The sequence below is a fragment of the Epinephelus lanceolatus genome, chromosome 18 (assembly GCF_041903045.1).
Source record: "Epinephelus lanceolatus isolate andai-2023 chromosome 18, ASM4190304v1, whole genome shotgun sequence".
In the NCBI taxonomy this organism is placed as follows: domain Eukaryota; kingdom Metazoa; phylum Chordata; class Actinopteri; order Perciformes; family Serranidae; genus Epinephelus; species Epinephelus lanceolatus.
In genome coordinates this window covers 20,448,706-20,474,787 of record NC_135751.1, presented here as the reverse complement: position 1 = coordinate 20,474,787, position 26,082 = coordinate 20,448,706, and the positions used below count along the sequence as shown (strand labels likewise).

Here is a 26,082-nt window from a genome sequence, read left to right as displayed (position 1 = left end):
AATAGGTTTGTGGCACAACCCTATATCATTGTAAAATCATGGTATCAAAAGGTGATCATCACATATCGTCTAAAAGTAATTAATAATGATAGCACCGATAAATGACTATCATGAGACTGTTACTGCTGCCAAACAGTACGTGCTGTCATGTTTTGGAGCAGTGCCAGCTGTTCTTTGTACATGTCCCTGTGCGCCCTGTCTGACACAGTAACTATATGCTACATGATTTAATAGAGGCTTCATATCCCAAAACAAAAACTAGGGCTGTGTTCCTAATTGCATACTTGTTCTTTTTACTTTCAGTAGGTACTGCAGCAGCCCTTAAAAAGTATGTACTGTTGCATGCAGTATGCACACAGTCAGGACATACTACTGTCTCATAACTTAAAGCCTTGAAAGCACTGTCATCGGTCATTGTGACAGCTGTCAGTCATCTGTCAGTGAGCTGTTAAGCTGTTATCTGTTTGCGGCTTGACATACTATGTATTGGGACATACTAAATCTTTTCCTGGCATACTAGATAGTATGGGTATTGGAATGCACAGTAGAGTTTCAAAACCTTAGTTGTGAGGACATTTTGGAATTTATGGGTATGTTTTTTTTTTTTTTTGTGGCATTATTACTACCAGAAAGTGTGTCTAAAATGTAGGTGTGGCGACTGCAGGAATATATTGGAACTAACTTGCTGTTAAGACAAGCAAATCTAGCACACACCAGCATTTGTCTGGTGGCTGGTGCTGATTTCAAACCCTGATTGAATGCAAGACAGTTGGGACTCTCATTATATTCCTATTTGCTCACATGCTGTGTGTAAAACGTTTTCTGGATATTCATCTATTTTTTTCAATCACTACATTGCAGGAAAGAATTTTGCATAAAAGTAACCAGGTTTTATTCAGACATGAGACTGACATGGTAAATTTCCATCAGGTTATCATAAAGGGGTGCATGTCTAAAAGGAGCTCATGGTTTATCTGACTCAAATCTGCACAGTATGACTTGTGTTTTGTTTTGGGTCAATAAAGAGTTTAACTTGCAGTTTTAGCAGCTGCACAGACCAGACAGAAATGATCCTTTTAATCTAGAATGCAAAATGGCTGAGACAGCCTTGTCTCAGGATCAGGAGCTGGAGCCAGCCTGAACAGTAATGAGTAACATTTTTAAATTTGCACTTCCGATAGGCAACCACTGGAGAGAAACAAGAGTGCAGTATCATCCAATGACGTACGTTCAGTCTTTGTCAATAATAACGGTTTGCCTCCTCCTTGATCTCTTTTCTCTCGGTGTGCATGTACGAACCTGCGGCCTCTGACTGTGCAGACCAGCTCTGCAGTGTCAGTTTGAACCCCTGCGACTACCATTATCATAAGCAGTCGTGACAACACCCCTCCCTTTCCCTAGCCTACAGGATTGCCAGGTTTCGCCTGTTGCTGTAGGTTTCGGTCGCCGTTTGGCAGCAATGCTCAGACAAGCTGGTTCCTGCTCTGTTCATTACAGCTTGATGACATTTACAGAAAACTCAGTTTTCTGAGTGTGTGACTTAGTGACTTGGGGGCACACACACACACACACACACACACACACACACACACACACATACATACATACAGCTAGATCTCTGCTTACACGGTTACATTTACACTGTATACTTATTAATTGTGATTGTGGCAGCTGCAGAAGTAATTCAAAATATCCTTTCGGGCATTATCCAGAGGGCAATCAGGAAAGTTTTTGTTTCTAAGCCCTCGGGGCAGGGGCAGTTAGCATAGCCAAACCGGGGCAGTTAGTAAAGCTCCAGGCTGGATCGTCCTGTTAGGAGTCAGGGAACATGGGAGGAGAGCAAACAAGGCGAACAGCAGTTGGTCTCAGGCTGTCACTGGGTGATGTAGAAGTAGGGTGCCTCCCCCCCTTCAACAACTGACATCCACACACCCTCCTGAGACTTGTAGAGGCAGTGTAGAGAGGAGGGATATCGAGGTCAAAAACATTATCAGACTTCCAGTTATGCTGCAGAGTCATGGTTAATCACGTAGCTGCGTTTAAAACATAGACTGTTCCAGGAACCTGTGCACCTCATTTAAAGGCAGTTTCGTGGTGGTGATGTAATCTAGATTTAGACATCACTTTTATCTGAGTCATTGACTCATAACTAATTATTAAGATGTTGAGACACTGTAACAGGAGGGAATTACACAAGATGAATATCTCAGTATGGGAACCGCATTTCGAAGACAGAGATAATGTAAGCAAATATGTGTATATGTGTGTAAGTTTTTCCAAGCTGCAAAAAAAATGTATAAAAGTATGACACCAAAGTGTTAAGGAAGTATTGAGAACGACAATTCGCAAAAGCAGCACATTTTACACTTACAAAGCTAAAGTGGAAGAAATTACGCTGTTTTTTTTGTTTGTTTGTTTGTTTTTTCACCACAAAGTTTATGCGACAATTTGTTTATGACGGCCAATATGGCTGTTAATATTCCACAACTGCGGCCATATAGAACAACCGGTGGACATAATGTTTTAAATAGCCACACAGTAGCATACCTGCCTGATATCAGACAGAATTTTCAACTCGTTGCACCCCGTTTCCATCTTCAGTCTGACATTGCGTCCACTCTAACTGATTTCTGTTAGGGAGTGGGATTTGATTTGTCCCTGAAAAAGTGAACAACTTTCACCTGCTATGCTGTGTGATGGAAATACACTCACCAAAAACAATGGCAGGCCTTTAGGCATGCATGGATCAGTCCGCTGGTTGCGGTGCACTCACTTGACAACATTTGAAAACAGCTCGACAAAGGTGTTAGTCCCACCCGTGGCGCTGATTGGTTGTTTTGTATTTCAACTGAGAAACCACTGTTTCATGTCACGGTGCCAGACCAGAATAAGTCAACCTGAACTCAATGGAGTGGGCACATTTAAAGGTCTGGACCAAAGCTAATAGCGCACACTTAAACCGTAATAAAACACAAAAAACACAAACGCTATGACCCCTTTGCATTCAAAACCCATCAAATCAAGTATCTTGAACAGAGTGACTAATCAGAGAAGATGAGTCGCAGAGGCAAAGGGAAAAGTACTGGTTAAAGACGCACCAAGCATCACTGTAACGTCCTGTGTGATAACATCCAGGGAAACACCAAGCTCTCTATCCACCATCTGACTGACTGTGATGAAGCTCATTTCTGGTCTGATCTATGCAGTGTGTAACAGGTCTTCCTGGAGAACGTGCGGGATCTGTGATGCCGTCACCTACACCTAGCATGCTAACTGCTATAGATGTGGTGCATGCTGTGAAGAGGCAGGGACGCGAAATGTACAGCTGTAGTGGAGCCGTGCATTATTAAAACTGTAAAATCTGGTCTGCATAATTTAAGTTTATATTTAAGTTGTCTTGGCAATAGACAACAATATTATGCTACTTAATAATGTACTACTGAATCTATTTATTTGGTGTTTTTCCCACCAGACAATTTGACCGTTGATATTTTAATCCGCTTGACAACTACGTGTGATGCCAGCAAAAAGTCAACATATGCCGGCTAATGTAAATCCTGGTTTACCCATGATCCTGTGACTGTGAATACACTTAACTGTTGAGGAAATATTTACCTCATTGAACACTTCCAGGTACAAGTCTGTTCATCAGATAATTTAAACTCTCCACACTTTGTGTTTCTCTCTGCAGCGCTTTGCTGATCACGGCTGTGTTTGACCGAAACGTCAACTGCCGCAGAGCTGCCTCTGTAAGTCCTCTGGTCAACATCCTACCATTAATTGACTAAAAGATGATTCAGTTGCATGACACAAGTTTTTATGTCTTGTTTTGTCACAGGCCGCCTTCCAGGAAAATGTCGGCAGACAGGTTTGTGACCACACTATTGACTACTTGTGAATTATGAGTAAGAGAATTACTGTGATTTGATGTTTATTTGCTGCCAAACATGCCAGTCTTGCTCAAACTTGCCTCGTTAGCGTAAGCTTTTGAAGCAAGCACAGCCACAGGGCAGCGGCACACATTTGATTCGCCAGCAGTCTTTGAGCCATAAATCTCTCTTAAAATCTTAGATCATCACTTGACTTAGAAACCAAATCACGTATCTCCCATGTTTCTCAGTGATAAACAACATGAGCTACAATGCACTGAATGAAAACGTCTCAGCTGTTGTTGCCTGTTTGTGTGTCAACAGGGGACATTTCCTCATGGTATTGACATCTTAACTGCAGCAGACTACTTTGCTGTGGGGAATCTCAACAACTGCTATCTGAACATCAGGTAAGAAACACATTAGCAGTTCTTACCCCTTACAGTGATACTTTCCTGGTCACACAATACTCAAGTGAAGCTGCACTTGGGCAATTGCCTTGGACAGCACACTTGTTATAACAGTCTTGAAAATAAAGAGGGGTGGCAATAGGTAGTGTCCCATCCTTCCTCATTGACAAAGGAAGTGACAGATAGAAACCAGTCTAACTTCATGGTTGAACTTGTGGCCAAATGATTTTCCTCCTTAGTCCTTACCTGTTGTTCCACTGGCCAGTGAGCAAAAATGCACTCAGGTCAAAGGGCAGTTGTGTGCAGACATCATGATTTATGGTCAGTTAAGTACCCAGAAATGTGTAGCTTTTAAGAAATACAACTACGTAGTACAGATTGCTTAGTTTAACTAGAATTACATTGAACTGTTAACCAACAATAAGATTCTGGACCAATTAATACTATCCGTTAAACAGTTAAAAAAATGTATCAAGTGTGATATACTGTCGCTACGGGGGGAGATAATGAGACAGCGGAGTTGGCTGCTGCCCAGGTTAGAGTTGCACATTGCTGCCAGGGCAATGCAATAATGTTGCTCCTGCGAAACAACTACAGCACCCCCACACAGAGCGGACAGCTCAATGTCTGCCCAGTTAGCACCAGCTAACACAGCAGCAGCAGCTAACATCTGAAGCTGAGCTGTTAAAATGGTCGTTACAAACTCACACCAACACCATAACAGCTCATCTCTGTTCTTAAACCTGTAAGGTAATGTTAGCCTTGTGATGCTAACAGTTAGCCCTGTCACTGGGTGTGTGACTCTCAAAGTCCCCTGCGAGTTCATGTCATAATAAACAGAGAGAAAGACAGAGCAGGACAAGGAGGCCCTGAGGGAAACATTACGCTAAGTGCAGCTCTACAGTGATACAAGATTTTACCCATTTTAAACCATGAAAAAGAAAGGACGGTCATATTTATCAAGCTTCAGCAAGACGCCCTACATACATTACTTTAACTCGATTAGCCTATAATGAATGTGTTCCAATATGAACCTCTGCCACCTTTTGTACGTACATATCTGGCATGTGAGGAATGAACTGAGTGCATCAGAAGAACCAACATAAGGAAGCTCCAACACCCTCTCAGGAGTTGTCACCTCTGGCAGAAATGTGTCGCAACTAGTGGAGCAAACATTCAAGCAGAAAATGGAGAAAGATGCTAGCCTCGGGGTATGACTGACTACAGAACGGCACATAAAGAGGAAAAAAGAGATGGAGGAAATGATGATTTTTAACCCTACTTCGGAATGTCTGAAGGTGGTATTAATTTTCTGTTGTTTGCAGCTAAGGCTTTCTGTTTTGTTCTCAAAGTGTCTATGTAGCTAGTTACCCAGAGTACACCAAGGCCATGATAGATCATTTGATCGCCATGAAGATCAACCACTGGGATAGGTGAGTGTTTGTGTCTCCCTGTCCTCATAAATGCTGCCTAGTATGACTGTGTAGGTACAGTAGTTTTGAACCCAATACTATAGTCTTTGTATGTGTTTTGCAGCGTGATTCGAGAGCTCTCCACCAAAGCACTCCACAACCTGACGCCTCAAGCGCCTGATTATATGGCAACAACAGGTAAACAATGTCACCTTACCTGTTCCACAGGCAATGGAGAAAGCAGGCTCAAAAGAAAATGCCTTTTGGAAACCTATAATCATGAGGTCATGAGTATTTATGTTTTGCCTTTTTTGTTGGATTCAGTTTTGCCACAGCTGTTGCCCATGGCAGTGGGTTTTGACCTCCACAGTCGCCATGGATCCATCCTGGCATGCGCAGAGATCACACACGCTCTTTACAAGCTGGGCCTTCAAACCAACAGGTAGCCTTTAACACCTAGCCGGTGGAACAAAATGTCCCAGTTCATACATATGACATATTTTTAAAACATTCCTACAGTGGTGATATACCGTGAAGATGAGCATTTGGCATGACGTGAACTATTACGTCAGCTAAAAACAGAAGGCTTTGAAACTGTGTGGCTCAACAAACAACACAATGTACCTGTTGGCCATGCAGCTACTGTAGAAAACATTGTGTAATAACTAATTAAATGATGAGAACTGCACCCTTAAGTAATTACAAAAAGTCTTAAAGGCATTGATTTCATTAATCTAAAATAAGACCTTAATTGGTATTAAAATGTCTTAAATCAATCTTTGAAAAGTCTTAAAAATGCTAAGACATTGGGAGGTAGGATTTTACGGTTTTTCCTGATTGATGATTGTTTTTCTCACTGTAAAACCTCAAAAAATCTGCTTTTCCTCTCACATTAACATCACACAGATAAAGATAATAAAACCAGCAGCATGCATAGTTTGTTTCTATCTGCTATGCTCAGAGCGCTGTCTACTAGCGAGTTGTCACTGTACCCTGGACGACAGGGGAAAATTAGCTCGATGTTCTTTATGCAAAATGTTTTTGAGATTTGCCATGATGGTATTTAAGGCAGTGGAACCCCACTTGGCGAGTAAGAAACAAAAGAAAGCACTAAGAAAACCTGCCAACAAATGCCAACTATTTCCTTGTTCTCTTCATTTGGGCAAAATGGTCCCTTATCTTAAATAACTGATGTTAGTTCATAGTGTTTTTTTCTCTTAAATTTTGGATATTGTACAGTTGATATAAATTTCATTCTGAGTGGCATTATAAAAGTCTTAAAAAGTCCTAAATCTAACTTGCTTTAAGCTGTAGCAACCCTTAGTTTGCAATTCTGTTCCCTGCTTTATGAATTGGTAGGCTGTTATGAAGAGACAAAGCTTTGAAGCTTCAGTTGAAACGTTGACATTTGAATTTTAAATGAACATTCAAGCGTTGTGCAGCTTTTTTTTTTTTCATTTCTATTCATACCATTCAACCCAGTATAAAGGTTAGGCTTGCATTTAATCTTTCAAAAACAACATTTTTAATGCAGTCAAAAATAGTTTGTTCTCACACTTGCTGCACACTAAGCAAGGCACGCACCTGCAGTAGTAGTTTTTTCATTTATTTAGGGTGATGACATCATGAAATATGATGACAGACACTGAAACTTTGAAAATGAATGAGTCTCACGTGTTGCCTTCCTGTATTTGTCCTAAAGGACTGTGGTGGACATAATTTCTTCAGAATGTGTGGATGCATTAAAGAACATTCACCAGACGGTAGGTGACCAAAAATAAGTTGTTTCAAGTTGAATTAAGTCGTGAAAACATCCTCTGTGCTGATATACATTTGTTTACTTACTTCCAGCTACACGACAGAAAACAGTACAGGTATGCGGAAAAGATCTGTTTGATTTTTCAGTAGCTGTATGTTAAAAAATGTAAATGTTCATATCAAAATTCTGCTTTTTCTTAGGGGTTTTGGTGGAGAGCTGATGAGGCCAGCCAGTAAGTCTAACAACAGATTTAAAAAATGGCGTTTATAAAACAATATTTTTGTTTTAATTAGTTGTTGAAGGAAATAGGAGACATTAAGAGCATTGCTATTTTTTCGTAGTGCAGTAGATGTAATCAGTGTTATCTTCTCTACAGTGTGTGGTCTTATTGAAAAGCTGTCCCTGTCCCAGATGCCTTTTAAGAACGACCCTGTGATCAGTAAGTACTTTTTTAAAACAGTTTTGTGCTTTTAGATGTTTTATTATATTAAGCATGTTAGTTCATTGTCTCTAATGTGGTGACACATTGTTTCAGCTGGGTGGCAGTGGCTTCTTGACGACACCATAAAGACTCTTCATCTTGTTTCTAGTGGTGTGAAGGACGCCATATTGGTAAGCTTTGCTTTATGAAACTGAAGTAACATGGTATGTTTCAAAATGGTGGAATGGAAGACTCCCACTATTTGTTTATAAAATACTAGTCTTCATTCAGGAAGATTATTTGTCATTTACTACTCATTGATCTTCATCCTCCTTGGTCTGTAGGGTGCCGTGGTATCGGCCTTGTCCGCCTTGTGTGAGGAGTACTACCAGGCCGAGCCGGGTCAGGCTGACTCACAAATGCAGGGTGAATTGAGTATTATTCCCTGGTTTCAATTGTTATGCGGTATATCTGAATTAGAGGGTAATCTCTGCATGGTGTGTGTGTGTGTGTGTGTGTGTTTGTGTGTAGATGTCCTGGTATCTCAGTACATTGAAGGGCTGAAGAGTCCGCAGATGCTCACTCGTTGTGGATCTGCCCTTGCCCTGGGCTGTTTGCCAAGATTTATGATCCACAGCAAACTGGAGCAGGTGTGTGCTGAGAGGATGTGTACATTTTCTATCCATTTTAACATCTCACTGCCTCAGTATTTAAATTTAAGATCGTATATGTGTGCATGCGTGCGTGTGTTTGTCTGCCTGTGTGTGTGTGTGTGTGTGTGTGTGTGTGTGTGTGTGTGTGTGTGTGTGTGTGCGTGCGTGCGTGCATGTATTTGTCTGAGTTAGATCGTTGAAGGCCTCCAGCAGATGTGCACTGTCAGCCAGAAGGAGGGGAGTTTTACAGAGGCGAGGAGAGATGCAGTCACAGCAATTTCTCAGTGAGTATTCATACACAATTTTATTTACTCCCTCTATTTTCTTTTTATGCCTTACTGGTGCAGATGGCTGTTTGTCGGAGAAATTATGTTTTCGAGTCTTCTGTTCCATTTTCATTTATGCAGTATCAGGAACGAGTGAATTTCTTTTAATTTGGCACAAACGTCCCATTGGACTTAAGGATGAACTGACTAGAATTTGGTCGAGGTCAGAGGTCACTCTGATCTCACAAAATGTTTTTGACCAAAACTCAAGAATTCATATGTTAGTATATATTCATATGTATGTAACCTAATCGGATAAAGGTCAGTGGTCAACTTCACATACGGGTGTGTAATATCATATTGTTTAAGATAATACTGGTATAATTTTTAATGTGATGAAACAAAAAAATCATCTCATCATAACGGCAGTATTCTGGCTTGTTGACATGATGATGTCATGGACGAAAGCAAGTTGCTATGAGCTCCACGGTGGAGAAATTAGTTCCAAAAAGGAGAGCGTCTTCAGTGATGTGGAGTTGGTGGTGTCGTTAGTCTTGTTTTATGAATAGCGTCTGACTTTTCAGACTCTTCTGGCGACTTTCTGTCCAAAGTAAACTCAGTCAGCAGCTCCTCTGGCAGCAGCGCAGCATCTCTCCCACCCTCGCCATGTACGAGTTGCCAAGTCCTTTTGTCATAAGCCTGTGGTTATGTAAGCCTACATTAAGCTCGACAAGAAGGTTAATATGTGTGAATGTGCGATAGTCTTTGTTGCATAACAGCCTGTCAAAATAAATGCAGGTCTGTGTGTGTTTGTGCATGTGTGTGCATGGTGCACTGATAGTGAGTGACTCAAGTTACAGTGGGAAGAAAAGCAGAGAAATGACAGAGCATAAAGAACAACTTAGTCTTTATGGATTTAATAATGCACATGATTAAAATAAGCTCAAACATCTGTGGAGCGTGCTGGTACCCCAGATATACCCCTAATCTACAGTGGGGCCTCCTTTGATTGGACTTGGCTCTGATCTCTAGAGGCATGGATACAGGACCGCTTTGAGGGTGTCCTGTGGTGTATGGCACTAGGGCGTTGGTGGCGGATCCTTTGAGTCACGTTGGTTGTGAAGTGGGGTACCAGCGTGCCTACGGATGCTTGATCAGATTGGGATTTCGCATATTGGGGGCCCAGGTTGATACCATGAGCTCTTTGTCACTAATTCGGGCAGTTGCACCAGTTGTTGCGGTGTGGCATGGTGCATTGTCTTGCTTGGGGGTGCCACTGCCATCGGGCTGTGAGGGAGTTGTTTATGGTCTGCAGTGATGTTTGGGTGGATGAAGTGTGTGTCAGGTGCCATTTGCATGAATGTGTGGACCAAAGGATACCTATTCGAACTTTGCATTGTGACAAGATGATCAGTTTTATTCACTTCATCTGTTAGTGGTTTTAATGTTGTGACTGATCAGTGTATGAATCTGGACAGACATAGGTGTAAACTGCAACTTGACTGGATGGCGGAGGCATACAACTGCAAGGCAGTAATTGCAGTTTTTAATATTTTTGTCATTTACTTATGGTTCAGGCTTATGCTGTGAAGGTCCCCCAGTCTCTCCTCTGTTCATTATCTGTTAGCGTAGCTGCATAGTTGTGTAGGCAGTAAAGCTAAAATCAACAGTTGACTGACTACACCTGCACGACCTGATTGACGTGTCTGTCCATTTGTCTCTCCACAACTTTTTTTTAGTGTTTTTCTTCAGAGTTCAATATTTTTTTTTCATGTCCCCAGTTCATCAGATATTGTAACTCCTTTAGTGGCCATTTTGTGGGTGAGTCTTTCTTAATATGTATTCATTTTTCATCCTCTATCAGAGTGTGTGTGAAGACGGGTGTTTGTGCCGATGGCTCCCCAGACTGCACTCTATGCGCGGCAAACGTGGCAGAGGTGTATGGGGTCCTGCTCAACGGCATGAATGACTACATGACAGACAGCAGAGGGGATGTAGGGGCCTGGTGAGTAAACTTCCACATCAACACACTTTAGTAAATACACACACTCACAGCTCACAAATAAACACATGTATGCTCTTTTGATTTGCCTCAGGGATCAGGAATGCTCCCCTGCCTGAGGCTTCTGGTGTTTTTCTGTCCCTCCACCTAGGGACACAAAGACATAACAATAACACACACGCCTGTCTCATTAGTAGCCCGAGGCCATGCTTACCGCCTCGCCTGGAATGTCACCAGGCTTGTCACTTGTCCTCACAACATGGGATGGGCTGCGTCATCTTTCACACTGTCTAGAAACCTTCTTCTTTCCTACACTCTTTCTCTCTGTTTTCCTCCTAGTTCACACTTCCTCATCTCTCCTGTTACTGTTTTTATTTCTGTACCACACTTTCCTGCCTTTTTTTTTTTTTCCCCCAAGCCCACACCCAAACGGAGACAGATTTCTCTCCACTGAGCACCTGTCTCAGGGTGTGACTTTTGAATGAATGCTGTGACTAACATTTCACATAAACAAATTGTGCCCTGCGGCCATGAAGCTAATTTGACTATAAAACTGCCAACTCCAGCGACACTGAAATACAATCTTCATATGATGGCATGCGTCCTTATGCCAGCTTTTTTATTATTATTATTTGATTGCGTCAGTTGTCATGTTTGTGTTGTAAAAAAATTTTAAGGAGTTGCCTCATTAATAAGATGACAATGACCCAGGTCAGTGTGTGTAAGGTAGATTCACGCCAATGTCACAGCAAGCATTAAGTTACTCTCTCTTTCATGTTCCCAGGGTGAGGGAGGCAGCCATGACTAGTCTGATGGATGTGACTCTGCTGGTGGCCAGCAGTGCTTCAGAGATCCTTTTGCCAAACCTGTGAGTAGCAAACAGAAATGTCTGATCAACACCAACGTCTAGAGAAACTCCACACTGTGTTTCACGTCACCAGCAGGTGACCATAAAAGTTAAAATGCCTGTCGGACACAAACTTGCTGTTTGTTTATTGGCTTGAGTAATCACTGGAGTCACTTGGGTGTCTCAGGTGTGGCCACACGCCTCAGCCTAAGTGAATCCAATGCCGGTCATGCAGGTTTTGTAATAATAATATTAGAGGAGCAGGATCAAAAAAGTTGCGTAACATTTACTTTTAGTGTTGATTGGACATTAGCTGGTATCTTGAAAAAAAAGAGCTGATTAATTTATGGTAATTGTTTGTCACCATTTATCTTTGTCATAGAACCAGGTTTTTTTAACCCTCACTAAAATGTTATTGACAGCACTATTTTGTGTATTTGGCCTTCTTTATCCACAAAACCAAAATAACAATAATGTACAGTGAAATTGTTTTAACTTTTATATGGTCATAGAAACATTTTGAGCACTATCTCAACAAACCTAACATGGAAACCCTTTTTCCTAATCAAATTAGGACTTCTTTGGTGACTTCTGTCCTTTTATTTTTTTTTTAAATGACGTTTTTATTGAAGGATAACTGCAAATCATACAGACTTACAATTGTAACAATACTTTTCCCTCCATTATTCTTTTCTTTATTAAACATCCCTCCCTATCTCCCACTCATCCCTTCCCTACCTTGAAAGTCCATGTAGGTACAGGTTCAGTACACACAATATTAATTCCATATAAAAAAGAAAGCACAGTAGAAAAAAGGGGGATAAGCAAATAAAAGAAAGGAAATGAAAAAAGAGGAGTAGGTCTTTTAAGTAACAGTGTGTGACAGTGAATAGTAATATTGTACAGTTACAATTAAGCAATTGCCATTTCTTATAGAAACAGTCTTCAGAGCCCCTGAGAGTGAATTTAAGTTTGAGAAAAAACACCAGGTTTTTAAGCCAGACAGAGGATGATGGGAGGATTGAGGACTTCCGCTCTAGCAAAATTTTATTTTCTATGAATAGTTATTCATATTTATTAATTAAATTACCAACTTCTCATGATTACAACAGTGCTGTTTATGAATATAAATGAAAGTAAAGGTGACACTGGGAGCTATTGGAAAGAATGTTTTCATAAAAATATTTGTAAAAATGGCAAAAGCACTTTAACTCTATATGGAGAGGTGTGCCCTTTATGTTCGTTGTAGTTATTTTGGTATTAAATTTGAGTCAGTGGGTCACACTACACGGAAGCTATTAAAATAACTGCCTTTATTTACTGTTAAAATGTTTATGTTAAATAAATGAATTACACATAGATAATGAAAACAACTGTGCTACATGAGACAAATTTTGTTTAATTTTTAAATAATAATTTTCAGTAATATTAGCAAGTCAGCATGAAGGTATTAAATAAACAAATAACTGTCCTCCTACTGTCTACATTGGGTCAAACTGAGTAAGAAGACCCAGTTGGGCTCGGAGAGAACGTTGAATTTCCCTCTAAAAACTAACTTCACTACAGTTCGGCAGCCACAGCTGGTTTGACCATAGTGTTTTTCAGTGCTGTTATAGCACTGTGCTTCTCTGTCTGGGCATTTTCAGTGTCCTATTGTCATGCCACATTGTTACAAATTTGTTTTTTGCTGCATGATAAAATGAACATGTTGCGTGAAAGATTGTGAAACATGTCAGTTGCAGAGGTCTTACTGTGAGAGTTGGCAGCTGTAAGCCGTTTCACACCTCAAATTTTACATGCACTACTGTATTTTCACATGGTATTTGGAACCCTGAGCACCCTAGCTAAAAAAAGTTAAGACACTGGTATAAGTTAGAACACCAAATGGCCAATTTGGAGATACCTTAGTGAAGTTTAGTGAAGTTACTCCCTGCATGGATTTCTGATTGAGTGGAATAAACTGTTGGACTTATTTTCTTAATTTCCTGCTATGCTGTACGCAGGGTGAAGAGTATGATGTGCTGCTTGGCTCAGCAGTCAGCAGAGAAGATTGACCGCTACAGAGCCCACGCTGGCAACATCTTCCTGCGCCTCCTGCACAGCACAGAGCCTGCAGTACCCCACATCCCCCACAGAGAGGAGCTGATGAGCATTTTTCCTGTGTGAGTCACCCCTTGCCCTCAACCTGCAGCTCATTCAGCAGCATTACAAGCTGCAGTGATTTTAAGCAGCCTTTTATACCGGACTGTCTTAGCAATATACATAAAATATTAAAGTTTGATAAGGAACACTTGAATGTGTGACAACCTGTGATACTTGTTGATCTGTGACTTTACTCTCTCTGTCTTTCAGTGAAACCTCAACCAGTCTGAACTGGAATGCTCCATCCCAAGCTTTCCAGTATATCACCCAGCTGCTGGGATTGCCCGAGTATCAGTACCACACCCTGCTGGGCCTCACTGTGTCTGTGGGAGGGATCACCGAATCCACAGTAGGTTAACTGTCATTTTAAGGCAGTATGATGTACAGACAGACTTCAAAGAAAAACAACAATCGAGGCAATATGATTGAAAGAATTGATTTCCGTCCTTCCTCCTTTTTCTTCTTCTGTTGGTTTTTAATGGCAGATTAGGTGTGTTGGTCATTATACCTTAGCAGGCACCTACTGTCTAAATCCTGGGATACAGGCCTGTTGTCTGGAGAAAGTCAATGATTTTTCTGGCATTTTGGTTTTTCAAAAGAGAGTTCTTAAGGAGTATTTCAGCACTTCCAACTTGGCCACTCCTTCCAACAACATCTACCTTCCTTCTGTGTACAGCCGGTGCTGAAGCATCACATGTTGCACCATCTTCATCACCCCACATTCTATACATTCCCCGTCTTGGTGTTTCCCTACCAACAGTAGTGCCCCAGCTTTAATCAAATCAGCTTGACATGATCATCCCTCTTCGGTTTGATTATACTCTGTCTGTTGACCCTTGGTTGAATGAAAAAAACTGCCCGCCTTTTAGCTCCTCCTCCCTCTTTCCCTGCCACTGCTTAAATTCCATCTCTTCAGCAACTTGTACAATCTATGATAAGGAGCTCATGGTTCCCCTACGACCTATTAGAGCTTTTGGCCCAAAAAGTCAAACTAAACCATAGATGGACACACATTGTTTCTATCTCAGCCTGACCCGAACCCAAACCACGGCAGCAATTTCAGACCTAAACCCAGTTAAAAAACTAAAATATAACATGTATTACAAGCTTAAGGCTGACATGTTTCCCCACAACACTTCTTCTGTTCCTGCTGTTTTCAAGAGTCTGTCTTCAGCTCTGCGTCTCGCACACAACAAGTTTGGCAGATCAGGCTGCGACCCTTAGTGCGTCTCCACGCCGATGCAGCCTGCAGATGATGGTCACTGCTCTCTGCTGCATGTTGCGCTTGTCTCTTCCACTGTTGGGGGAGCAGACTCGTAGAGTACCAACCAAGTTGCCTTGCAGCCCATCTCTTCCTCTCTGTCTCTCATTTTCCCTCCAGTCCAATGCAACTCTTTACGCATGAGAATTGCCAGTTTCATGAGTCTCCTGTGCAGCGCGCTAGAATTTGTGTATGGTACGTGAGCAAATTACCCCATAATTCTAGTGTTTTTTCAGTTAAAGCTGCGTCTAAATCTCACCATTTTCATTAGTTATAATAGGTTGATGAAGGCACAACCATACAACATTCATGACATGACACAGACTATAAGGTCTGCATAAGAAGATTAAAAAAAAAACACGGGAAAGAACTCAACCTAATTCAAGCCGAGGGAATTTTGAATTACAGCCTGGCCTGAACCCACAAGTTCGGATCTAATATAATTGATTTTAGCATTTTACTGCCCTTAAAGATGTTGTTTCAGTGTTTTACTGTGGGTATGAAATCTCCTCCTCCTGGAAAAGTGTATATATAATAGAGATGCTTAATGGTGTATCGTTGCACTTTGCTCATTAGCGAGCTGGGATGTTTGCACGTACCGCCCTGGGCCATTTCATTCTAGGAATTTAATGTTCATCACACCATCAGGCTATTTGTTGTTCTTGTTTCAGATGGTGGTAAATCCTGCTGTCAGTAATGAGTTGGCAAAGTCAGCACTGCGTTGTTAATGTTCAGGAGCATTTCAGGCCAACAGGGGGAGCCATGTGTCTAATGTAGTCCACTCACTCCTGTGTACTCTTCTCTCTAATGCCTCACTTCCAACTTATTTTATGTTAATGTGATTTATCTCTACCCTGTCCCTGCTGCCAGCACTGTGACAACCACCTGAGCTCAAAGCGTTGATCCAGAGTTATCCCGAACAAATTGATCTGACGGGTCCCTCGTGGTGCTGGCAGGCCAGAGTTTCAGTTAAATCTTTGCAATCCAGCGCTAAGTAACAGCTTAAAAAGCGTGTCCGATACTTTCCACTCTTGACCCTTTGCACAGCATCACTCAGGAGGCACAGCAGGCGCCCCAAACCGGAGTTGATCAAGTTCTCCCCGCTCCTTCACTATGACCTAACCTGTTCAAAGCAATCACTGGAAATAGGTCCTGCCTGCGAAGATTTGTGATGGTTGGGTTATTTTTAACTTTTAGTGTTTGTGGATGTAATAAAAGAAAATACGTTTAAAGCCTGTAATAGCAGCAGTTAAGTGAAACTCATCTGCCAAAGGAGGCTGTAAACATATTCCCTCTGAGAAGATCTGGCTCTTGTCTCACTTTTACCTCCTGCTCTCCCAGCCTGTCTTTGCCACAGATACATCCTCGGAGAGGGGAAGGACTGATATGTTTGTACAGGGTTGCATGCAGGAAACTGAGCCAATACTGCATCAATACATGAGCCAAGATTACCATTCTCACACCACAGGCACATATTCACACACGCCAGAGAGATGAAGCATCCACTAACTTTCCAGGAACTGCCTTGAAGGCCAGCCTCAATGTAGACGGATCATAAGGCTGTGCAAAAGTCAAACAGCAGAAACAGTCCCAAGAGACCCACGACTGAGAAAAATAACTGTACCAACAAGTGTTTCACAGTATTTATCTGCATCATTATTTTTGGTGTTAAATTACATTTAATCACAGAAACACGCATATAAAAAACACATTATTATTCTGTATTCAGGGGGAATTAGGCAATCAGTTTCATGTAACTTTGTTTATCTTTATCATATTGTGTTGCTATGTTGTGTTGCTATGTCGTAAGTGTCAAGGTTTGACACTTTATTTCCTGCTGCCTGATGATATCATTTCAAGTGTTTTTCTTTCCCTCAGGTTCACCCTCACTCGCTCATAAACACACACTTTTTATCAGTAATTTATATTCCGTCTGTTCTTTAGTATTAAAGCTGACAAAGAACAAAATTTTACAACATGGCAAAGGTATTGTTCAGGAAATTGTAAAACGTAAAGAGCTCCCTGTACTAGGCATGAGACTATATAAAAATTTCATGTCGCGTTTGTCTCCGCCAAAATAAATGCGATTCATGATTTTATAATCATCAAAATATGCTTAAGGGTCCAGTGTTAAGGATTTAGTGGCATCTGGTGGTCAGGTTGCAGATCTTTAACTTCTCCTAAAGTTTTTAAAAAGCCAGGCTTTTCACCTGTTTGAAATGGTATTGTTTCTTTTAATGCGAAAAATGCCAGTGCTTGATTGGCTCAAGCAGACCTTATTTGGTGCACATGGAGCCCGTTTTTGCAGAGTCTGTTTTATTGTTGGTTGCCCAGCCTTCTCTTAGGGTGCTGCTTAACATGATATTTACTATTATTCTAATAATGGAAATTCACCACGATCCACTTATTGTGTTTTTATCGTGAGCCATGATAAAATTGTATATATTCCCACCCCGACTCTGTACCTTACTCTACAAGTTACAACAGCTACACAGTTAAGTCCTTAAAGAATATGATAGCGTTAGACAGGTGTAGTTAGCACCCAACCCTGCAACAATAAGAGAGAGTCTGTTCATTTGAGTCCACCATTTTAACCTTAAATGCTCTCTGCTGTCTTCATTCAGGTGCATTTTTCCTCCCAGTCGTTATTTGACTACCTGAGAGGGATCCAAAACGACAGTGCTGCTCTGACACAGTTTGCAGATACATTGCTAAGCATCTTCAGAGATAATCTCCGCAACGACAGGTACAAACACACAAACACAGACCCTTTCGTTTCTTCCTTGATCTCTCTAAATGCATCACTACAGGCCCGTTCAGGCTTAGACTGTGGGATGATGTGTCATGCTGGTGTTTTCTAAAATCACTTCCAAATTCTGATAAGTGTTCTTTACCTTTGGTTATATTATTTTTTTTATATTTTTGCTTTTCCTTTTTACAGGGTGTCTGTTCCCTTTCTTAAGATGCTCAATCAGATGCTTGCCAACAGCTGCTTTGAAATCTTCACCACGCAAGCAAAGTAAATGTTGCAGCCGCTTTGTTAAATATAAAATGTGAATAATATGTGTAAAAGCTGAAGTTTTTCTCTGTCTTTGTTTTCTAAGCCATCCGTTCTGTGTGGACCTTTTGGCTCTTTGCAAAGAGTTCAAGAAAGCCAAAGACATTTCCAAGCTGCGTGCCTGTATATCTGTGTAAGTCTCCATCCTCACTGACAGTCGTATGCATTGTACGCCGGACAGAGGCGGAAATATGACGTACATGTTGACTTTGCGTGACGTGTTTTTTTCCCAGCTTCTGTGGGCTGATCCAGTTCCAGGGTGAGGTGAGGAAGAAAGTTTTGTCCCAGCTGCTGATGCTACTCTGCCATTCCTTCCCTGTGGTAAGTTTACAAGAGACAGGAGTACTCACCCATCCTTAATAGATGTGTGAAACCACTTACAAAATCTGCAGCCACTCTGGTTTATTGGACAATGTTGGTTGGTTGGTCCACCATTTTTTTCCCATCTGAGATATCCCTATATAACTATGAGATAAATTACCCCTAGTGACTTTGGTAATCCCCCGAGTCTGCATGCACACACACTTTACTCAGGTTTAGTTGACACAGACACAAGTATTTTTGTGAATGGGGTTTTTCCCTCCTTCATTCTAAAACAAAAAATCCCATCCACACACGCTGTTATGAAAAAAATCTCTGTCTAAATGAAAGCACAAAAACACAACTGAAGTGCTGTTAAGAGCAAGCCAAACCCAAACCCACAGGCAAAATAACCACTCAAAGGAGAAGATGTTGGCCAATCAGCAGCCTGAAGGCTATCCTGAGCTGTGACCTCCGTAGCATATTCTGACGCCTCTGCTCCTCAGTACAGTGGAAGAGTAACTATACAGTCATGTAAACATGTAAAAAATCCTGACCTGCAGTCTAACTTCCTTTATGAAATCTTCGTCTCAGTCATCTATGCAATGGGATGAGGTTGAGTCTCATATTATTCTTGTAACTCTTGTATTATTGAAAATGATCTTTTGAAAAATGTTTTTGAAGAATGTGAAAGAAAAAGTATTGAAAAAGTGAAATAACTGTGATAATTAGTCATGTGACCTGTGTATATTTAGCACACCTGTGAGTGCTCATGTGATTGTGTTGAGCAAACCTGAAGAAGCCACAGGTGAAACGCATTGTTCGCTCTTAATAAAATCACAGTAATTCAGTTCAGTGTGCCATGGTTTATGGTGATGATTATATCTGATATGTTCTTGCGGCCGACCAGCACCTGATCCTTGAGACTGGCTGTGCAGAGGGAGTTCTGTCTATTTAAGAAGTCCTGTTAGCAAGGTTAGAACCAGGAATATCCTGGTCATGTTCACCATTGCCACCTCATTTGTAATGCCTCACAAACAGAGTGTCTAAAAATCTTCATGCTGATGGACTTTTAAAATACAGTTTGTGTGATGACAGGAGGCCAAAATACATAAAAAAAAAGGCTACGTTTGCAATGTTTGCAGAGTCAGTAGCTACAGCAGAAAAATAATTACCTGTTCTTTTCCCACTACTGTAGATAAGAAAGACGACAGCCAGCCAGATGTACGAGATGCTGCTGACCTACGATGATGTCATAGACCCAGAAGTGCTGGATGATGTCATGACCCTGCTAAGCGACACTAATTGGTTAGTGTACACATAGCAGTTATCAAATATTCTCCAAGTGTTAAATGCTTTTGGTGTGTGACACATTGTCATCCTGGGTGTTCCAGGGAGAGTGACCTCGCCACTGTACGGACCCACAGGAATCAGCTTTGCGATTGGTTGGAAGTCCCCAAACCACAGGTGGTTACCAAGGTAACCAGGATTTCTGTAGGCAGATAAAACTCTTATATCTCTTTGCCGCCCCCCCCCCCCTTTGGGCTGAGTTAACTCTGACCACTGTCTTTCATCATCAGCAGAGCCCTGTCCAGGTTTCCTGATCACCGCTTGCTGTGAACACCAGCTGCAAAGCAACAACAACATGGACGACATGCTGTAAGCATTAAGAATGGATCTGCTCTTTATGAAGCTGCCCCGTATCAGCTGGTCCATCCATGCGCCAAAAACAACACATGGAGTGAATCACAATCTGACGGTTTTACATAACAATAAAGGGATGAGAAAACGTCAGTTATTTCTGCTAGTTTTGTTTTTATTACACAAAGTTCACAGGTGCATCGAATCAAAACTCTTAACTGTCAGAAAGTAAAAACAGTAAATCACATTATTAACAGCGTTTCGGCCCTTGTTATTGCAACATCTAAACTTTAAACACACTAAGCCATGCATAACACCTTTCTCACATGTTCCATTCAGGTCACAGTCTAGTGAGACTTTGGGGATAGTTTCAGTGGAGCTGTTTACTTGTAACCTGTTCCTGGAACAACACAGATAGGTGAAACCGAAACTATCGTTTGCGTGCACTCCAGGGAGATTGTTGCCATTTAGCTGTTTTGGCACGAACCGTGGAATGTCACTGGGGCCCTGCTTTCCCTCAGGTCCCACGCAGACCTACTTTTTCTGCATCGGTGGAGGTGCCAGGGACTGGAGGAGTCCCAGGTCTGATAGCGGAGCCTCCCTGCTTGCCTGTGGAACAGAGCCTGTTGTGTCACCGTGGGTCCAGGCTTTCTCATTAGAGTCTGATAGTGGCCACATTGTCTCAATCAGGTTCCCTGTGTCACTGACAATGATACGATTGTCGCATTATTTTAGAATTAGGTGGTTTCTGATTGTTTATGCTACATTGCAGAAACTCCCCAAGCTGGTAATCACTATATTGCATTACATTTTTCTGTCATATGATTAATTTAACCACAGAAACTGCCAGTTATTTGGAAAAAAATGTTTTTTATTTTAATCTCGTGCTTTTGGCTTTCAGCAGCTCTTGTAATTGTGTGTGTGCTGCCAGATCATCAGCAGCATCATGGCCTAGTTATTCTTTAACAGTGAGTAATCATGAAACCATTGACTTTTATTCCAAACACTGTTGAAATGGATCTTCAAATTCCACATCACCTGTTTTAAAATGGATCACTTAATTTGAGTATCAATGTGGGAACTCTGCACTATAACACAAAATAATGCTGGTATCAGAAACTGCTCATTTCTTTCTGTGGTGATTAATAAAATTAGACCTTTTGTCTTTTGGTATGAGTCGCAGAGTGTTGAAGATACAGGCCATAGAGATGTCTGCCTTCTCCTGAGTACAATGAACTAGATGGCACGCGGTTTGTGGTTCTCAAAGCGCCAAAAAAAATACATTCAACCAGGTCATGTTTTCTGGAAAGAGACTTTGCTTTTGAGCTTTTCAAATGTATTTTTTGGGTGCTTTAAACACCACAAGCCAAGTGCCATCTAGTTCCATTATATCGAGAGAAGACAGACATCTCTACAGCCGATATCTCCAGCATTTGACAACTCACACCAAAACAATCGGTGTGACAAATAGCTCCATAGGTAAGAGGAAAAATATGTATTTTTTATTTGGGGATGAACTGTCCCTTTAACATGGTATTGCAACAGTACTAGCGTGACATGTGATGCTCACTTTGAAGTCATTTAAATTTATAGCCACTTCAGCATGCTTCAGCTGTTACCATTACTCTTATATAAATGAATACAATGGACACTTCTGAAAAACAAATTTAGCATCAAACAGAGACGCTGCTACAAGGATCAATTGTGGCCAAGAAAAATGGATCTATCAATGGTCACATTGTCTTATCACCGCCTTGCCTAATAACCGCAGAGTTCATGCCTCTGACAAGTGGCTTTGCTAGCCTCTTACCATGCTCATTAACAAGGCCACATTCACTCTTACCCTCCATGGGTGTTGTTGAATTGTCTGGCTCGCCCAATATTGCTCGCAGCCCATAATTCGACTTTAATTAATTCCCAGCCAGATGGAAATTCCTGTAGTTTCTAATGAAAGAAATGGTGTGTTTCTCTCAAGGCGGATTGATGGTAAAGTGAGCAGCTTTGCTACAGTGCTCGGGGTAGACAGGAATGCTAATAATTCTAAAAGGCTTACAGTTTGCCGGCAGTAGCCATGGCAATTCTTCACATACAATGGTGGCCTTTTAGAGGAGTGGGGAAGGGAGGGGTGCTGCTCCCACATTGACTCAGTTTGGTGTGATATTAGGAAAGACCTCTGTGCACTTTCCACTGTTCTGGTTATTATGAGATTAAGTGGTACCCATAGCAGTTTGCCTAAGTTGACGATTATGGAGTGGAGAGGGTGACCATGTCTTGAGATCTGTCATAGAGAACATGGTCAGGTATATACATCATTTTATGTCTATATATGCAGCCTTAAAATTAAAGATATGCACATAATACCCTCATTGTCGCTCACTGCAGTGTTTCCCCAACATACAGCAGATTGCAGAACTTATCAGAGCTCATGATTTTTATTATGGTTCATCCTTGTCTTCAGTGCCAGAGGACAATGAGGGTGCCTGTGCAGATTTACTGTAAATAAAGTCAGAAGACTTGTTTCTGTTATTGCTCGGAAACAGAGTGTTTCTAATTTTCCCTCATGATCCACTGATGGTATCAACATCACAGACGCATATGTAATTAAAATCACTTCCTCCTTCGCAATCAATGGCCCAACTGTGTTAGACAAGGGGGCAATATTACACTAATTGCCCTCCAGATGACCTTGTGTTTATTCATTCATTTTTCCTCTTACTTCCGTCTAATACCTTTCTGGGTGAAAAGGAAGCTAGAGCCAGAGAAGCTATCTGCGTACAAACTGGAATACTCACTGGTACTTCTGAATCGCACGTCATTGTGGTTAAACTGAACTAGTTTAAAAGAAAACTTTGTGTAGTCATTGGTATATCAGTTACTCACTGTGTTACCTCGAATTTGTGAAGAAAACTGTTTCTCACATGCCTCCATGGTGCTGAAGAATCCAAAAAAGACTAAAATTTGTCATGCTTGCACAATAGGCTGCGATAAACAGCTTACTTCCACCAGCATGAATGTTCGCCCTTTTGTGGATTCTTTGTTCATTCACCATGGAGGCATGCAAGAAAAACAAAGGTTTCTCCAAAAATTTAAGGCAACACACAGCGAGTAACAGATATCCAAATGGTCATTTTGCAGGTAAAGTACTCCTTTAAGCTTCATTATGTTCTATATACTGAAGCTTTTATCATATTGTCAGAGTGGAGCTGTTGTCTGCTGCGAGACTTTATTATTCCCAGGTGTTAACTCCTGCTGGGACTTCCTGCGTATGGCCTCGACACCTGGTGCAAGAACACCAACCCTCCTCCAGCTTGTTAGCCAGATTCATTAGCAGAGCTCAAGCCTTAATTGCCCTAAATTTATGGCGTGGGGGTTCTGTGGAGCAGCTGTTACAACTAGATTGGCTTTGAGTTTAAGGACTCTTAATTGCCCTTCAATTAAAGTTTAAACATGTTGTTATAAATTGTTTTTAAGGCTGACTTGTCATGGTCTTGAGCGAGTTTTTATTAAGTGATTTGAAAAGGGAGCTGTAATTAGAAAAGCATCAACACATCTTCAGTGGATTCTGCTCTGTGTGTGTGTGTGTGTGTGTGTGTGTGTGTGTGTGCTCCAGACCTGTATGTAATGTTTATGTAAAGACAGCAGCACACACCTGATGTGCTAAGACGTGTCTTTCTCCACAGTCAAATGGTCCTAAGTCTGCGGCGGCTCAGCTATGCAAACATCAGGTCACACACTCAAAGCCAAGCTCTTGAAAATGAGCTGGAAAAGAAAAGCAGCACACACTGTCCCAAATGTTTTGGCTGTCATGGATCTTGAACTGTAAAGAAAACTTCACGAAACAAAGTTTCTAGTAGAAATGACCGAATATGATAATTATATGACTGATAGAAATAGCAGATACGATAATTACATGATTGATAGAAATAGCAGAAATGCTATAATTATGAATATGACAGCTGATGCGGTCTCCCTCCAGGAAACCGCAGTCTTTATAAGTTTCCAAAAAGCCATAATCAGCAGCACACCAGACATGCGCTCTCTGCCTAGGAAATTACCACGTTGTTTGGAATTATAGTCATTTGGAAATAGAGGCAGCTGGTTAAGTTTGGGAATGTGGGTTAATTGCTAAGCCTCTGTCCTTTTATAGACCACGGGCTAATGGGCAGTGTGTTTTTATATCAACAGCACACACACATGCTTATAAATAATTTTGCTAATCGAATGGAAATATAATATTCTGCTGTTGGCCTCTGTTGCTTTGCCATTCCTCTCCTTTCCATGTGGTACAGAAAGCCACTTGTCTGTCACAAGTGTGGACTGAGCAAGTCTGACGCTGTCTCACAGCCTTATTGTTTTCTTCCTGTTTTACAATGGGCACTTTGTATATGGTCTAACCACCTTATCGTTGCAGTCTTGTAGTCTGTACAAAAGAAAATGGGTTTTAGATAAACTGTTTCCTTGGCTTGTGTTTCCTTCTTGGAGTAGGCAGACTCTAGGTAGCCTTCCTTCCTTATAGCTGCTGTCCTGGAGCAGTCTGACAGCCACTATCAGCTCCAGCACCTCTCTGAGTCCATATTAACCAGTCATTTCACATTTACACTGTTCGCAGTAACAATATTTGTAGGTGCATATATACAGTGTCCATCTGTGCGTTATCATTGCACAAGGGAGCAGGGGACGAGGTTGTTAAACCAGCTGACCTGACAGCCCAGTCGACAGAAGAAAATGTTGGCATTGCACATTTCTGCACACCACAGGTATGTTACATAGGAATCATATCAGTGTTTCAGAAGTGACATAGTCACATGTATCGGCAGCATTTCCAGCAGCAATTGTGCCACCAAAAGCAGTTCTTTTTCAGCGAGACATCAGCTGCATTTCCAGCAGCGATTGTTCCGCTTAAAGCAGTTATTTATTTTTATTTTTTTGTGAGACATCGGCAGCATTTCCAGCAGCAATCGTGCCACCAAAAAGTTTTTTTTTTTGTTTTGGTTTTTTTTTTTAGTGAGACATCGGTGGCCTTTCCAGCAGTGATTGCACCACCAAAAGCAGTTAATAATTTGCGAGACATCGGCAGCATTCCCAGTGCTGATTGTGCCACCAAAAGCGGTTATTTTTTTGCAAGATATCAGTGGTTGTTTTTTAGCGAGATATTGGCAGTATTTCCAGCGGTGATTCTGCCACCAACAGCGTTTTTTTTTTTTTTTTTTTTTTTTTTAAGACATTGGGGGTTACTTTTTTCGTGAGGCATTGGCAGCATTTCCAGCGGCGACTATGCCACCAAAAGCAGTTAATTTTTTGCGAGGTATCAGTACTTGTTTTTTAGCGAGACATTGGCAGCATTTCCAGCAGCAACTGTGCTACCAAAAGCAGTTATTTATTTTTATTTTTTTGTGAGACATAGGCAGCATTTCTAGCAGCAATCGTGCCACCGAAAAGTTGTTGTTGTTTTTTGTGAGATATCAGCATCTGTTTTTTTTAATGAGATATCGGAAATGTAAAGAAATGTTCAGCTTCAACATTAATTTAACAACGTTAAGTTTGTACAAAAAAATGTACCAATATTACATATCCAAAGTTTGCAGACACGTATAATGCCTTATTCCGGTGACTGGGTTGTCTGATGGGGTTAAAATTATATCAAGAGGCCTGCTGAGAGTTCCTTGTGGCCTTCTAGGAAATGTCTCCCTTTGTGCTACGTCTGTTTGATTAAAGAAGCTGAGGCTGCTCACTTAGCATCACTTTGAGTCGTCTTTCTGTCAGAGGAGTTTTTTTTTACAGTAGCCTGATTATGGGTATGATAAGGCTACATTTAGCTTTGAAGGCGTGCTGTTTTTTTCTTGTATGCCTCCTTGCCTTTGCTGCAGTTTCTTTTAATCAAATGAGTTTCAGTCCTTTTTTCTGTTGCCAATCCGCCCGTCCTTAAGATGTACCTCCTCATCCTGTCATCACTCTGGCCTTGGTTGAACCTCAGAGAATCTTTAGACTTTGTTTGTGGCCGTGTGCACAGAGCCTGTGTGCTTCTGCTGTTGATCTATGCT

The 26,082-nt window shown here is 41.3% G+C and overlaps 1 protein-coding gene across 3 annotated transcripts in view; it reads left to right on the top strand.

Moving 5' to 3' along the window:
• tbcd (tubulin folding cofactor D) overlaps positions 1–20,191 on the top strand; it is a 33,228-nt gene extending 13,037 nt beyond the window's left edge. The window contains exons 15-39 of one of the 3 annotated variants that reach the window (XM_033645550.2): positions 3,692–3,749; positions 3,839–3,868; positions 4,194–4,279; positions 5,632–5,712; positions 5,816–5,889; positions 6,016–6,133; positions 7,394–7,454; positions 7,543–7,565; positions 7,651–7,682; positions 7,827–7,889; positions 7,986–8,062; positions 8,216–8,297; positions 8,403–8,521; positions 8,717–8,808; positions 10,655–10,795; positions 11,577–11,660; positions 13,643–13,801; positions 13,992–14,130; positions 17,667–17,788; positions 17,984–18,061; positions 18,147–18,233; positions 18,334–18,421; positions 19,599–19,708; positions 19,795–19,879; positions 19,984–20,191. In XM_033645550.2, coding sequence (XP_033501441.1) covers positions 3,692–3,749; positions 3,839–3,868; positions 4,194–4,279; positions 5,632–5,712; positions 5,816–5,889; positions 6,016–6,133; positions 7,394–7,454; positions 7,543–7,565; positions 7,651–7,682; positions 7,827–7,889; positions 7,986–8,062; positions 8,216–8,297; positions 8,403–8,521; positions 8,717–8,808; positions 10,655–10,795; positions 11,577–11,660; positions 13,643–13,801; positions 13,992–14,130; positions 17,667–17,788; positions 17,984–18,061; positions 18,147–18,233; positions 18,334–18,421; positions 19,599–19,708; positions 19,795–19,879; positions 19,984–20,004 — 2,110 coding nt within the window. In that variant the 3' untranslated portion in view covers positions 20,005–20,191. Of the gene's footprint in view, positions 1–3,691; positions 3,750–3,838; positions 3,869–4,193; positions 4,280–5,631; positions 5,713–5,815; positions 5,890–6,015; positions 6,134–7,393; positions 7,455–7,542; positions 7,566–7,650; positions 7,683–7,826; positions 7,890–7,985; positions 8,063–8,215; positions 8,298–8,402; positions 8,522–8,716; positions 8,809–10,654; positions 10,796–11,576; positions 11,661–13,642; positions 13,802–13,991; positions 14,131–17,666; positions 17,789–17,983; positions 18,062–18,146; positions 18,234–18,333; positions 18,422–19,598; positions 19,709–19,794; positions 19,880–19,977 lie in introns of all 3 variants that reach the window. The other 2 variants (XM_033645549.2, XM_078161762.1) reach the window with 2 other exon arrangements.
• Positions 20,192–26,082: the final 5,891 nt, after the last annotated feature.